General features: G+C 23.5%; 3 protein-coding genes across 3 annotated transcripts; 2 read left to right on the top strand and 1 right to left on the bottom strand.

Annotated features, from left to right (window-relative positions):
- Positions 1 to 2,030: 2,030 nt before the first annotated feature.
- On the bottom strand, positions 2,031 to 4,930 carry LOC128954112 (ecdysone 20-monooxygenase-like). Its single transcript, XM_054299679.1, has 3 exons — positions 4,572 to 4,930; positions 3,136 to 4,052; positions 2,031 to 2,401 (listed from the first exon to the last, which is right to left on the bottom strand). Exons 1-3 carry the CDS (start codon positions 4,904 to 4,906, stop codon positions 2,031 to 2,033), a joined length of 1,623 nt encoding a protein of 540 aa, XP_054155654.1. The 5' UTR covers positions 4,907 to 4,930.
- A 5,626-nt stretch (positions 4,931 to 10,556) lies between these two features.
- Positions 10,557 to 13,587, top strand: LOC128954111 (uncharacterized). The gene is made up of 6 exons (XM_054299678.1): positions 10,557 to 10,823; positions 11,449 to 11,827; positions 12,273 to 12,344; positions 12,456 to 12,599; positions 12,911 to 13,192; positions 13,271 to 13,587. The coding sequence occupies exons 1-6, from the start codon at positions 10,557 to 10,559 to the stop codon at positions 13,585 to 13,587; spliced, it is 1,461 nt and encodes a 486-aa protein (XP_054155653.1).
- A 148-nt stretch (positions 13,588 to 13,735) lies between these two features.
- LOC128954207 (uncharacterized) lies at positions 13,736 to 14,663 on the top strand. The gene is made up of 3 exons (XM_054299781.1): positions 13,736 to 13,814; positions 13,961 to 13,990; positions 14,140 to 14,663. The coding sequence occupies exons 1-3, from the start codon at positions 13,760 to 13,762 to the stop codon at positions 14,421 to 14,423; spliced, it is 369 nt and encodes a 122-aa protein (XP_054155756.1). The 5' UTR covers positions 13,736 to 13,759; the 3' UTR covers positions 14,424 to 14,663.
- Positions 14,664 to 15,222: the final 559 nt, after the last annotated feature.

Below are 15,222 nucleotides of genomic sequence, written 5' to 3'. Positions count from 1 at the left end.
CATACATACATACATACACACACACATACATACACTTATGTGACAAACATAATAAATGTTTGCTAATTGATTGCCCATAAACTTTCAAACAAAAAAAAATAACTATAAAAATGATGTCCAAACCCGATATTTTTTATGTGTTTTATTTTCATACAATATATATTAAAGATAATATCATATATAAAATAAATTTATAATAAATTTGCTATCAATTCAAGGATATATCTTAATCCTTAAGAAAAATTATTAATTTTTTTACACAAAAAAAAATCATTTTTTAAAACTGTTTTTTATACGTCCCTTAGGGTTATATAATTGACTTTATTTTAAAACAAATTAACTAAAAAATATTAGTTTTTTAATTATTATAATTTCTATTATATATTATGATTTTAAAATATATATATTTAATTTTTAGATATATTTTTTTTGTGTACAAATCACCAAAAATAAAATTTATTTACTTTTTTATTGTTAAATATTTAGTAGGAATAGTAGTCAACAAAAAAACGGAAGTCATATTTATTTATATATATATATTTGTTAGGAAATGTTATATAATATATATATATATATAAAGTATATATTTATAGTAGTAGTAGTAATAGTATATGAATATGCGGTTAGTATTTAAAAGTTTATTAACATTTTTTTTGTGTATTTAGTTTTTATTATAACAAAACAAAAAATCATATTTTTTAGTCATAATTGTTGATTAAAAAAACTAAAATGTTTTTAATTAATTAATTAATAAAATTGTTGTAAAAGTTATAACTTAATTATGGCATTGAATTTGTTGGCAAAATTTATTAACAATTTAAGACATAGATATCAATCATTATCATTGTTTAATCAAAAATCTAATAAACTATTATTATATCGTATAATAATAATAGCAATTATTTTATTATTAATTATTTTAACAATTATCATATTTTTCACAATATTTAACAATAATAATAATAATAATAATAATATTAGTAATAAAATTAGTAATAATACTAATAATAATAGTATAGATAATGAAATTTATGACAATTTCAATGATGAATGTCTTCAATCGCATAATCATTATCGTAGTCTTCATGGAGTTTCTCCACTAGAAATTGATCCCAAAGTTTGTATAGATTTATAAATATTTTTTTATAGTTATTATTATTACTATTTTTTTTGATTACTTTTATTACAGTTAATAACGATAGCCACCGAAAGGGCCGCCTATTTAGTCCAGACGGATATCTTCGAGCACCCGACCTATCAGTTCAAATATGGCGAAAATCTGCACTATATTATGCCGTTTATGAAAAACTACTCGTGCCTGAGGATAGTTAAGCCATGGTATGATGAGATACGGGATTATAATTGGAGGAACTGGCGTTTATCCAATGGTAAGATCGGACACTTTACACAAGTTATCTGGAAGTCAACCCTAAAGGTCGGGTGCGCTCAGGCCTACAGTCAACGTAGTCATCGATTGTATAGTGTTTGCAATTATAGTCCTCCCGGTAATTATGTTAACCGATATATGGATAATGTTTTATTGCCATTGAATAATAATAATATAACTAATAATAATAATTTATAATACAATTAATACATAGTTTATAATTAATAAATAATAAATTAAATATTTAATAAAATAAATATTGCTTAAAATAAACACTTTATTTTTATTTGATTATATTTTTTTGAAAATTTAATTTAAGTTAACAACAGTTATTAAAATATTTATTATAAACAATAACAACAATAATAACAATTATATATAAATATAAATATATATCAAAATAAAAATATTTTTAATAATAATTTAACAGATAACAAATTTTTTAGTAATTATTTTTTAAAGTAAAAACTCCAAAATTACATATAATTTAATAAAAATTTTAATTACACTTATTATTATTATTATTATTATTTTATTGCAATTATTGTGACAATTGTAATAACAAATCAAAAACATATAAATTAAATTTTATAAATTAAAACTAAATTATAATTAATTAATTAATTATTTTGTATTAAGATTATTAAACTTTCCTTTTTTTGACTTTAAATCTGATATTTTTATCGGGAATTATAAGAAAATCGCAGATCAACTCTAGTTTGTCTTTACCGTCGGTATTATTATCATCATTGATGGCCAACAGTTCATAGTGTCTGATAAGTGTTACGATAGCCAACTGTATGTTTAACTGAGCAAATCGTTTGCCAATACACTGACGGCTACCGAACCCGAACGGCAGTACCGAAAATGCTGGACATTTTGGTTGGTGTTGACCACCACTATCGTCATCATTACTATCGGCTGCTAACCAGCGCTCAGGTATGTATGAGTCGGGTTTATGAAAATATTTATCCGACAAACATGTGGTCATTGTGTTGACAAATATTAGGGTATCTTTTAAAATGACAACAACAAAAAAAAACAGTTATTAAATAATATTAAATTAAGTTTTATTTTTAAATTAAAAAATAAATCACTAATAAATACATTTTTTTTTTTTAAAAACTGTAAATAATAAGTCATATAATTGTTATTTTTTTATATAAATTAAAATAATCAAATAAATTATTATCAAATAGTTAATAATAAACTTAAAATATTAGTTAAAATTAATGTTTAATTTATGTGAACATTAAGTATTTGAAAAAATTATATTAGTAATTTATATTATAATAATTTTAATAAACATTTTAAACTTATAAACATTTTTTTTAAATACAAAAATTAATAAATTCAAAATAAATTTTACTAAATTATTGAATTACTAATAAATAAAAACTAATAATTTATCCATAACAATTTTGCTAAATAATAAAAAAAATTAATAAATATATATTTACTAATAAACTAAATTTATTTACTTAATTAATTAAATAATTTTTTATTTATAATTTAGGATCACTATTTATAAAGATATATAAAAAAAGTAATTTTTTAAAAATATATTTATTATTTTTCTTACAAAATTGATTTATTATTATTATTATTATTTTCATGTAAATATTCATACACAAAAAAAATCTAATTAAATCAAACTATTTAAACATAATTATAAAGTCAATAATAAAAAATCTAATATTAATTTTTTATTAAAAAAATATTTATTTATTTTTTATATATATGTATACCTTTGGGAACCGTATAACCCGATAGCTGTACGTCCACTGGCAATACCCGTAGGATTCCCGGTACGGGTGGTGTCAGTCGAAAACTTTCTTTAATACAGGCCTTCAAATACGGCATTTTTGTTAACAAATCACTGGTTATTATATCACTATTACTAGTATTACTACTAATATTGAAAACATCGGTAATTTCGGCAAAAAGTTTTTGTTGAACCCGAGGATTACCGGCCAAATGATGGCAAATAAAATTCAATGAATTAGAAACCGTAAACAAACCGCCAATAATTAGGTCCATTAGTGTTACTTTGATTTCACTGGTGGACAGTTGGTTCAATTGGATTAGTTCGGTCATCAAGCACCGGGAGTTTTTTTCAGATACTAAACTATCGGTACTATCGGTATTACTATTGACTGCACCAGCTATAGCTGTATCAACATATTTCGATAGTGTCTCATAGATACGGGACTCTGAACTGGCCAACTGTCGGTAGGGCCGAGTTTTCAAGTATCGCCACAATCGTAGACTACCGTAAAATAGTTTCTGATAGCTGGCAAACAGTTCACGGGTGGCCTCAATCATCAGTCGACCGTCGGTATCAATGTCCGGACGACAGCTACCGGAGCTGCCGTCGCCAGTAGTAGTAGTAGTGCTACTGTCCAGACAACCGAGTCGTCTATCCAGACACCAGGTGCTCATCGATTCCAATACAAACTTATAGGTAATTTCGCTGAAATCCATACATTGTTTGACGTCAGGATCGGTAGTTGTTTTTTGTTGGTCTACTACTACTACTACTTCAACTAACTGTCGGTCAAAATAGTCCCGAAAATCCTCACAAATGTCCACCAATTTCGGTATATAATTGTTGAACATATCGGTACTCATTAGTACCGGTGCTAATAGTTGTCGTGTTTTATACCTATGATTTTTTATACAAAAAAAATTAATTAATTAATTATATTTAGTATTAGTATTATTATTACTGTATAATAGATATAAATCAAACATATTATGATAATAATAATAAAAAAAGTTATAAAATTTGATTCAAGTAAGGATAATATTTTTTTTTAATATCATATTTTTTTAATAAAAATTAGTTAATTAATTATGTTTAGTATTATTATTGTATTATAAATAGAAATAAATAATAATAATAAACAAAACCAAAAAAATAATTATAATTATAAAACTGATTTAAATTAATAATAATAATAATAATTTAATTGTTGTTTTGATTAATTATTTTAATCTAAAAAAAATAAGTTATGTTTAAATATTATTTTAAATAAATACTAATTAAAATCGGAAAAACAAAATAATTTAATTAAAATTAAAAAATTTTGTTATAAAAAAGTAATTATAATTAATTAAAAAATTACACTATATTTTCATTTAAAAAAAATATTTTAATAATAATAATAATAATTATAAATACCATTCAATGCCATTCATATTAGTTATGCCAACCGATCCATATCTATGGCTATTCTCTGACCGATAGTTGATAACAAAATCATTGGGCGGACGGACCGGACATTTACCCTGAAATCGGAAAACCGTTTCAATATCTATCGGATCGCATATATAGACAATGGGTTTCGATTTTCGGTGTTCTTCCCGATAAATTGGACCATATTTTCGGAAATTTTCGGCTAATATTTTCGGCAATTGGCGTATATTGTAGCGCCGGACTAGTGGCCAGTATTGCCAACCGGTACCGATAATAGGTAACGATGGTCGCGGACCGGGAATTTGATTCACGGTTTTCATATCAAGTCTAACATTATTGGTGTTATTATTATTATTATTATTATTATTATTACTAAAACATTTGAAATTTTCGTCAGCAATTTTTTTGAATAATTTTAAATTATTTTTATCAACTGATTTATTATTTAAATTTTTATTGTTTTTATTGAATAATAATAGTTTGAAAACATTTCTAAATCCCAACTTAAATAATGGCATTATTTTTAGTACATTACCTAAAAAAAATAAAAAATTAAATTATTTATATATATATATATATATATATATTTAAATATTTAAATTAGATAACAAAAACAAAACAAAAATAATAATATACTAAATAAATGGCAATTAATTTATTTTTAAATACAATACTTAAGTAAAAATTGTTAAAAAAAATAATAAAATAAAACATTTTATCAATTACATTTAAAATTACAAACATTTATAATAAAAAATAATATTTTAATTTTTTAATATCTTTATTAATAATAAAAATTCAATAATAATAATAACATAATGTTATATTAAAAATTTAATAATAATAAAATAATATCTATTGAAATATTTATTAATATATAATTAATTAAATAAGTTATACAAGAAATAAAGTAAATATAATTTATATATATATATATTAAAAATATTTGAAATACAGTAAAATAAATTTTATATATTTTTTTCAACAAAAAAAAACAGTAAATCTCATTATAGATTCAAATCTCAGGAGATAGTGGTTAAAGTATAAACTAAAATACAAAAAAATCAATTTTAATTTAAAATTTATTTCTATATACACAAAAAATAAAAATAAAATACTTTTATAAAAATTAAATCCTATAAAATATTTGTCTCTTATATTATTATTATTATTATTATTATTACTAATGTTTTTTCTATTAAAAGTAAAGTGTAATTTCCGTGATATAAAAATAAATGTATTATTATTATTATTATTAAAGTACAGCACTTATATAATATAATATATATATATATATATACTACTTGTACTTTACATTAGTGTATATTTAATTTACTGTATATATATATATATATATATATATATATATATATATGCTATATAAACAAATTAATTTATTAGTAAACTACTAGTAGTTTGTATGTGTATGTGTGAGCACATATAAAATATGCCAAAATATCTCCCTGAGCTGATATATACTGTATATATATATATTTATAACACTACAGTACAGTATCAAGTTGACACTGGTATTATAACTGTATATTTATATAAATAAATATATATACAGTATATATATATATATATACTATGAAAATGTATTATTGATTTTTAAATTGAAGCACAGTTAGCATTTATATATATATATATACAGTATATAAATATAAAAGTATTTAATATATATTGAATATTATATAATATATAAGTTTTTTTCGTGATTTAATAAAACAATTGTCAAAAAAATTTTTTTACTCTATTATCAGATTAAATATCATATCTATAGTATTTGAAAATTTTTTACATATAGTATATAATAGATTATATAGTAATTTATATATATATATTGATTAATTGATTGATTTTTATTTATTTATAGATGATAAAATTTATAATACGAAAAAAATAAATTGATTTAAACTATAAATTCAATAAAACAACAACAAAAAATAATTTCTAATTTAATAACTATTTTAAGAAAAAATAATTTTTCTTAAAATTTTTTTACAGTATAACAGTTATAGTTTATAAATTACTTACTTTAATATATACTGTATGTATTTTATATTTAATAAAAAAATTAAGTTATTTATTAATTTTAGATTTTATTCATAATAATAATAATATAATTAAGAGTATGAAAAAATAGTCATTAAATAAAAGTAATAAATATAATGATAATAATAATAATGATAAAAATATATAAATAATTATTAAAATTTTTTGAATAGATGTCTAAATTCATTAAGATAAAAATATATAATAATAATAGCAATAATAATAATAATTATTATCATTATATACTGAATACTAATGGTTTATATATATTGATTAGAAATAAACTATTTAGCAAAAAAATTGATAAAAAATAAATATTATAAATAACTTATATATATAATACACTAAAACTTCAATTAACAATATATATATATACTTAAAAAAAATATTTATCAAATACTTACCAAAATCAATGAAATAATAAAATGTTGAATATATATATATAATATATAAAATTTCAGTTTTAATTAAAATATATTTTCTAATAATAATAATAATAAAAATGTCAACTCTTTATGTATGGCAACTCCGAGATAATTATATTAAACAACATAATTATATAATAGATTTTTTGGTATTAAATAAAATATATTAAGTATTATATATATATATATATATATATATATATATATATATATATATATATATCTTAAAAATAAAACATTATATATAGTATTATTGTTATTATTATTATTATTATTATTATTATTATTATTAGTTGTATTTCCAGGAAATAAATTCAATTATATTAAGCGCATCAATGGATAACTACTATATATATATTATATGATAAATATTTCACTATTTATATATATAATTGAAATAATCATTGTTTTTAACTAAAAAAATTTACAGTAATTTTAACTATAAATTAATTGTAATATTTATTTATTGTCTTTAAATTAAATATTTATTTAAAACTAATTAAATTTACAAGAAAATCAATATATAAAGTAAAGGTTTAAATATAAAAATAAAAACTAAACGTAAAAAAACAAACAAAACTTAATTTTCAATATCAGAGTCTCTCTCTCTCTCTCTCTCTCTCTCTCTCTCTCTCTCTTTCTCTCTTTACATTAAATGCCAGGAAGTATATGAAAGACATACAGAATATTCTGTATATATATGTATAAATACAGTATATTCTCGTTATATATATTTAAGGTACCGACTGTTGCGCTCTCCTATTGTCCGACTGTCCGCATGCGTGTCCATAGACTTGATTTGACTGTACTGTAGCTGTAAATAGTTATGTAATCGATTAGTTAGTTTTTTTTAGAGGAGATATAAACTTGAAATATATATATATATAATAAAATAAATTTAATATATATTTTTATTATTTGTTTTGCATAAAACCAATACTGTATATTGGATTTTGATTTTTTATGTTTATACTATTAAATAGTGTGTTTTGTCACTAATAAAAATACATATCAATTGTGTTGTTATATATTAACATAATATATATATATATAAATGATATTCAATGATGTTTTATATTATCATAAAAAACATATTAAAATTTTTTGAATATGTACTTAAAATATTTTATTTATATATTACGTTTATTATTAAAATAATTTTATATTTATATATATACAGTAATAATGTAATAATGTATACTGTATATATATATTATTGTTTTATATTATTGATTATAAAAATATATATATAGAGTATACAAACATTTTTATATAATTATATATATATATATATATATATATATATATATATCTAAATATATATATATATGACTGTTAAAAGGCTTGAATAGTTATATTTTTAGATTTATATATATATATATATATAAGTACTTTATATGATATTTATATTTATTTATATAAATATAAATTATTTTATTTTCCGTTTTCCGTATTTTTATTTATTTTTATTTAAATATACATATTTAAGTAAAATACTATTAATGCAATAAAATAATATAAATAAATAAAATTATTTATGTTAATAATAAATAACAGCTATTTATTTATTTATTTATTTTTTATATAAAATAAGCAACACTTATAACACACATAAAATACATCAAAAAATTATTATTTTTTAAACAAATAAAAACTCGACTATTATTTTATCAATAATTTACTAATGATTTTATTTATTTTAAATATTAATTATTTTTTATATTGTTTTATTATGAATAAACTACTAAAAAAACATAAAATATTATTATAATTATTTAAATTCATAATCTATTTATATGTTTATTATTAGTTTTTAACTAAATTAAATAAATTTTCAATAAAAAAACAATTAGATTTCTAAATAATATTAAATATGACTAAAATATTATTAGTAAAATACTATTATTATACAGTAATAATCAATATATTGATATTTATCCTATTTTTTAAAAATAAATATTTGTTTAAAAATAAATATTTGTTTAAAAATAAATATTTGTTTAAAAATAAATATATTTTTATTCAAATATTAAAATAAATTTTGTAATAATATATTAAGGAAATAAAATTTCAATAATATTGTAAACATTAATCACAATAATAGTATATAAACTTATAAATAAATGTTATATTTATTTCAATTATTAATTAATTAATTTTTTAAGTTTATATATACGGTATATATATTTATAAATATTTATAAAAAAAACATTTTCATAATAAATTATTTTTATTGTAAAAATAATAAAAATATTTTTATAAATTACTCACTAAACTATATATTTGTTATTCAAATTCATTATTTAAGAAAAATATCTAACTATTAATAACAGAAAAAAATGATTAATAATATTAAATAAATTTTATTTTAAATATATTAAAATTAGATGAAAATACTTATTTTCATTAATATTTAATTAAATGTTTTATTTACTATAGCTTTTTAACTATATTATTATTATTATAAATTGATTTTCCTATTATTTACTTAGAATAAGACTAAATAATAATAATTATAATTATAATAAAAGTACTAATAATTTGCAATTTTGTGTACATTTCAAGTCACCAAAAAAAACATTTAATTTGATTTATATTTTTTTTATTTTATATGATTTATATATATATATATAATATATATATATATATATATATATATATATATATATATATAATGAATGTCAATTGATAAGAGTTAAAACTAATTAATAATTAGTGCATAAAATGTGTTTCAAGTATACAAAGCGATAAAAAAATAATTTTTTTTATTGATTTTATTATATATTTATATAACATTTCAGTATTTAATGTTATTATTATTATTATTATTAGTTTTATTAGTAATTTTGTTCAATAGTTATTCAACAAAACTACTACTTATTTAAACAAATAATATTCACAAAAAATTATTGTTATATATATAACAACAATAAATTGTTTTAAAACATTTAGTTTGTTTGCTTTTTAAACAACAAAATGACATTCAAATTAAACATTAACTTAATATTTATGTTTAACAAAAACTACTAATAATTTAAACAAAAAATAAAACTATAAACTATGAAAAATTTTTATTAAATATATTTAATTGAAAAAAATTTATAACTAACTAATAAAAAACTAATAATATATTTGTTATAAAATTATAAAAATTGTTTCAAATTCGAAATCAAAAAAAATATTAATATTAATAATAATAATAAAATAAATTTATATTAATATTTTCAACAACAAAAAAACTATAAACTATAAAAAAATATTTATTAAATATATTTAATTCAAAAAAAATAAAAATAAACTAATAATATATTTATTATTAAACATTATTAATATTGTTTAAAAAATCAACAAAAAAAATAATAATATAATTAATATTAATATTTTTCAACAAACAAAAAATAAAATGTTAATAATAATAATAATAAATACTAAATACTAAAAAGATTATGTAATAATAATAATAATAATTAAATTGTGTCTAAAAAAAATTATGGTCCGTATTAAGCCATCGGCGGTCAGTGTCGATGAAGTCGAGCTGAACCGTCAGTTACGACACGCCTGTCCGCGAATCAAGCGGTGGAAGTCCCGTATCGACGAAGCGGATGGCGATCCCCAACGTATGCGCGAACAGGCCATCTGTAAGTCCCCAGTGTATGTGGCCATACAAAAGGGTAGCCGTAATATACAGATCAGGACCCGTACTAAACCCAAGTGGTGGAGGAAATGGATACAAGAGGCCAAGAAGTATGATTTTGATGTAATTTTAATTAATTAATTTAATTAATTATTTAATTTAATTAATTAAATAATAATTATTATAAGTTATAAGTTATAAAATAATATTTTAAACAATTGTTTATATACTGTAAACCAAATATTCTAGTATTTAAATGATAAATATTGTGTTATTTTGTTTGTTTGGATAGTTATTAATAATTATTTATAAGTATTATTATTTTTATTATTATTATAGTATTATGTTTTTAATTTTATAATTAAAGTACAGTATACTATAAAAATATTTTTATATTATATATATATTTACTGTATATACAGTATATATTTAATGTTTTATTATATTTAAATTAGAAATAAAAATTACTTATAAATATTATTTATTTATTTTGATTAATTAATTAATTTAGATATTACTGAGTAAATTATATATATATAATTAATTAATAAAAAATAGATAAATAAATAGTATTTATAAGTAATTTTTATTTCTAATTTAAATATAATAAAACATTATATATAATATATACAGTATATATATTTATTTATGTAACTAATAAAAATAAATTTATTGATTTGATTAGATAGTAATTTTGATTAAATTGTGATTAATTAAAATTATTATTATTATTATTCACTGATTGAAGGACTCGTACGCCACACCCATACACATACCGACCGAAGTCTACCGACACCAACGACAGGTATCGTTCAGCTCTAGCCAGCCATCATCGTCACATTCATCGCCGAGTCATCGGCGGTCGATACCGGTATCGCCGGTCAAAACTGGTATACATTCACCGATAAAAGTATCCGTTTTGAAATCGGAACAGTTTTATCGGTCACCAACTAAACGGTCGCCAAATAATCGTGGCGTACCGTTACTAACCCTGACACCGGTACCATTGAATCAGGTATTGAAGAAAAAAGCCCGTACCATTGGACTGGTATCATCGATTGGTAAGGGTAGATGGATTGAACAGGATGGCGGTTTACTATCGGTGCCCGGCAAACAAGTATTTCAATGTATGTATACTAATTAATGCTAATACTGTATTACTTTAAGGTATTTATAGGTATTGTTGACTGTATGCTAACTTAATCATACAAACAAGCAATTATTTTTAATTTAATTTGTTAATTAATTTTTAAGAGAGAGAGAGAGAGATTTAAAATTATTTTTAAAAAAATGTTGTTTAGCTAACTAACTAATACATATAAAAAAATAAAATATAATTTTAAAATTAAATTAATTAATTAATAAAATAAAACAATTAGTTTAATAAATGTTTAAATTAATATCTTATTAATTACTTAATACAGTTTTATTAATTTTTTTTTGTTTAAGCAATTACTGTATTATTATTATTATTATTATTATTATCTAATAATTTTTTTGTAATCAATTATCTATTTATTTATTTATTTTTAATATACATTTCCTTTCCGGCCAATGGTGTCAATGGATCAGATGATAGCGCATCGGATACAGAGGATGAAAGGCTGGCCAAAGGGGGCGAAATTTTATCAAAACTTATTGGTCGTATGTATTGATTTTTTTTATTATTTAAAAATAAATTAATTAATTAATTATCTTTCATTAACTTTTACTATACTTTACTGTATATCTTATAATTGATTGATTTTTTTTCAGCCGGAAGTCCTACAGTAGCCGCCAAACGGCTAATGTCGGCCAAACAACGTCGCGAAGAAGCCCCGAAATCACCGAAGAGGACATTGTCGCCAAAAATTGGCGGCCAAGAGGTCAGCGAAGAAGAATCGGAATCCGATTCGCACCGTATGTTTGCTCTGTCTCTCTGTCTCTCTGTCTCTCTGTCTCTCTGTCTCTCTGTCTCTCTGTCTCTCTGTCTCTCTGTCTCTCTGTCTCTCTGTCTCTCTGTCTCTCTGTCTCTCTGTCTCTCTGTCTCTCTGTCTCTCTGTCTCTCTGTCTCTCTGTCTCTCTGTCTCTCTGTCTCTCTGTCTCTCTGTCTCTCTGTCTCTCTGTCTCTCTGTCTCTCTGTCTCTCTGTCTCTCTGTCTCTCTGTCTCTCTGTCTCTCTCTTTATAATATCATTCATATATAAATTATATGACCTCTCATTATGAACAGTATCGCCGACAACACGTCGCTTGAGGTCAAAGATCAGAGCCGCCGGCCAGACATCTCTGATCTTTTCGCCGGATCGTCGATCCGTTAAAAACTCGGTACTCGTCGAGGAAAGCGAAGGAACTACCGATCCGGAGGACACCACAGCCGCAGGACATCAGTCGGCTCGGGCCAGGAGTGCGGCCCTGAAAAAAATCAGAGCTACCGGTCAGGTAAGGGCCGCACTATCGCCGCATAAGAGTCCTTCGCGAAAGTCTGGCCATCAAGAAGTAGAAGCCGAAGAACGTAAATAATTGTCTTATTTTTTGGGGATCAGCTCTTCAGTGATAATCTTTGGATTTATTTTTGGTTTTCAATTTACAGGAACACCTAAAACGCCGGCCTATATGAAGAAGAAGATCCGTGCAATTGGCAAAACATCGGCTGCACTGTCGCCCAGCAAACGTGACTCAATACTGGCCACCACTGATACGGACAATGAGGGAGGTTTGGACGGTAGCCGTGGAGGCGGCGATAAAAGTTTGTGTGACTTTATATTTGATTTGTATTTTATTATTGTTGTTGTTGTGGTCATTGATATATCATATACAGAATCATCAGGAATTGGATCCATATTCAGAAAAATCAAGACAATAGCCAGACTATCGTCGACAACCAATGCACCCGACGCTAGTAATTAGACAATTGATTATTGATTATTGTTGTTGACATACATGAGCTGATATCATATATGTTACTATATATATAAAGTTTGATTTTTTTGCTAACTATATACTGTTCCCACCCATTCCCGAACACCCACCTATATTTTCATTTGTAGGTCCATCCGGTATCGGCCTATTGATAACAAAAATGAAATTTTTGATGAAACTGTCGCCGCGAAAGAAGAAACCGGAAGCTTCGGAAGGTTTTTTGGATTAATTTAATTAATTAATTAATTAACTATTAATTTAATTAATATTTTTATTATTATTATTATATATTAATTATATTTATATTAAAAAACAATTTTTTTTGTTTCAATTGGTTTTTATCAAACAAACAAACAAACAGATGAAATGACTACAGCAGCTGAAGAGTCAGGTATGTATGTGTGGGTGTGTGTACTGTAGGTATGTGTGGGTGTGTGTGTGTGGTATACATGTGTGTATTGATTGTACCGACACTTTGGGGATGATTAGACTCTACCGATGATTGACTGACTGACTGATTGATTGATTGATTGATTGCAGAAACTGAGGCCAAAGTTACGTCAAAAAAACGTGAAAAATCAATAAAATCGGCAAAAAGTGGACGAAGTGGTCGCAGCGTCGGCAGTCGCCGCAGTCGTCGTGGCGGCAAAGCTGGTGACGGCGGCGGAGGAGAGGCGGATGAGGAGGACATTGACGGCGACGGCGCCGGCGGTGAAAAAGTCGGTTTTGTTGGCAAACTTCTGAGTACTATATGTCCGTGTGTTGGCCGTCGTCGGGAACCGGAGATTATGGAGTATGAGTCGGGATCGGCACCACTTGACTGATGGATGGATGGATTGATTGAATTTTTTGTTTGTCGATGACATTCATCCATGAAGTAGTTGATGATAATGATAGTGTTGTTGTTGTTAAACTAAGCCATCAATTGATTTATATATATATTAATATTTAAAAATAGTAATAAAAAAACTGATGGATTAATGTAGTCATGTCTTCTGTTTTATTGATGGATCAGATGATTATCAAAACAAACACACCATCTCTTTGCTCTCTTTGCTCTCTCTCTCTCTCTCTCTCTCTCTCTCTCTCTCTCTCTCTCTCTCTCTCTCTCTCTCTCTCTCTCTCTCTCTCTCTCTCTCTCTCTCTCTCTCTCTTACTCTCTCTATCTCTAAGCCTCTGTCCCGCCATATGTCCGATACAACTGTGGATAAAGTGGTGTCCGAGTCTGTAGTGTCGACGCAAATACCGTTCCTCCAGTTCTCAACTGATATCGTTTCATCTGATTCTGTAGAAACTGTTTCCTAAACCTTGCGTTTTCATCGTATTTCTGACACAAACACGACATTATGGCCAACAATAGGCCAACCAATAGCAGACCCATAACTATTTGAAACCCAAACCAGAAACCGGTTTCAAATAAATCAAAATAATTGTTTTGTCGGGAAATCTTGCAGTTGTCCTCTTCGTCCCGATTGTTACCGCAGTTGTCGTAGCCGTTACACCGAAATCGTCGGTCAATACACAGGCCGTTACCGCAATCAAACAGCGACCGCTTTGTACAGCTGTTCATATCGTTATTATTACGGCCATCGGTATCGCCGCCATCGGCGGCGGTGTTGTCCT

The sequence above is a fragment of the Oppia nitens genome, unplaced genomic scaffold, assembly GCF_028296485.1.
Source record: "Oppia nitens isolate AA-2021 unplaced genomic scaffold, nextdenovo-longstitch-racon4-pilon3 scaffold25_pilon_pilon_pilon, whole genome shotgun sequence".
Taxonomy (NCBI): Eukaryota; Metazoa; Arthropoda; class Arachnida; order Sarcoptiformes; family Oppiidae; genus Oppia; species Oppia nitens.
Note: the sequence above shows the minus strand (reverse complement) of the source record. Positions and strands in the feature narration are given on the sequence as shown.

Bases quoted from the DNA above. Each gene is read 5' to 3' on its own strand.
- LOC128954112 (XM_054299679.1), bottom strand. From the start codon at position 4,906: ATGAAAACCGTGAATCAAATTCCCGGTCCGCGACCATCGTTACCTATT. The intron at 4,053-4,571 runs GTATTTATAATT...AAAAAATCATAG, and splicing joins AATATGAATGGCATTGAATG to GTATAAAACACGACAACTAT. The intron at 2,402-3,135 runs GTATACATATAT...TCATTTTAAAAG, and splicing joins GGGTTATACGGTTCCCAAAG to ATACCCTAATATTTGTCAAC.
- LOC128954111 (XM_054299678.1), top strand. From the start codon at position 10,557: ATGGTCCGTATTAAGCCATCGGCGGTCAGTGTCGATGAAGTCGAGCTG. The intron at 11,828-12,272 runs GTATGTATACTA...TCAATGGATCAG, and splicing joins CGGCAAACAAGTATTTCAAT to ATGATAGCGCATCGGATACA. The intron at 13,193-13,270 runs GTAAATAATTGT...TTCAATTTACAG, and splicing joins AGAAGTAGAAGCCGAAGAAC to GAACACCTAAAACGCCGGCC.
- LOC128954207 (XM_054299781.1), top strand. From the start codon at position 13,760: ATGAAATTTTTGATGAAACTGTCGCCGCGAAAGAAGAAACCGGAAGCT. The intron at 13,815-13,960 runs GTTTTTTGGATT...ACAAACAAACAG, and splicing joins GAAACCGGAAGCTTCGGAAG to ATGAAATGACTACAGCAGCT. The intron at 13,991-14,139 runs GTATGTATGTGT...GATTGATTGCAG, and splicing joins TACAGCAGCTGAAGAGTCAG to AAACTGAGGCCAAAGTTACG.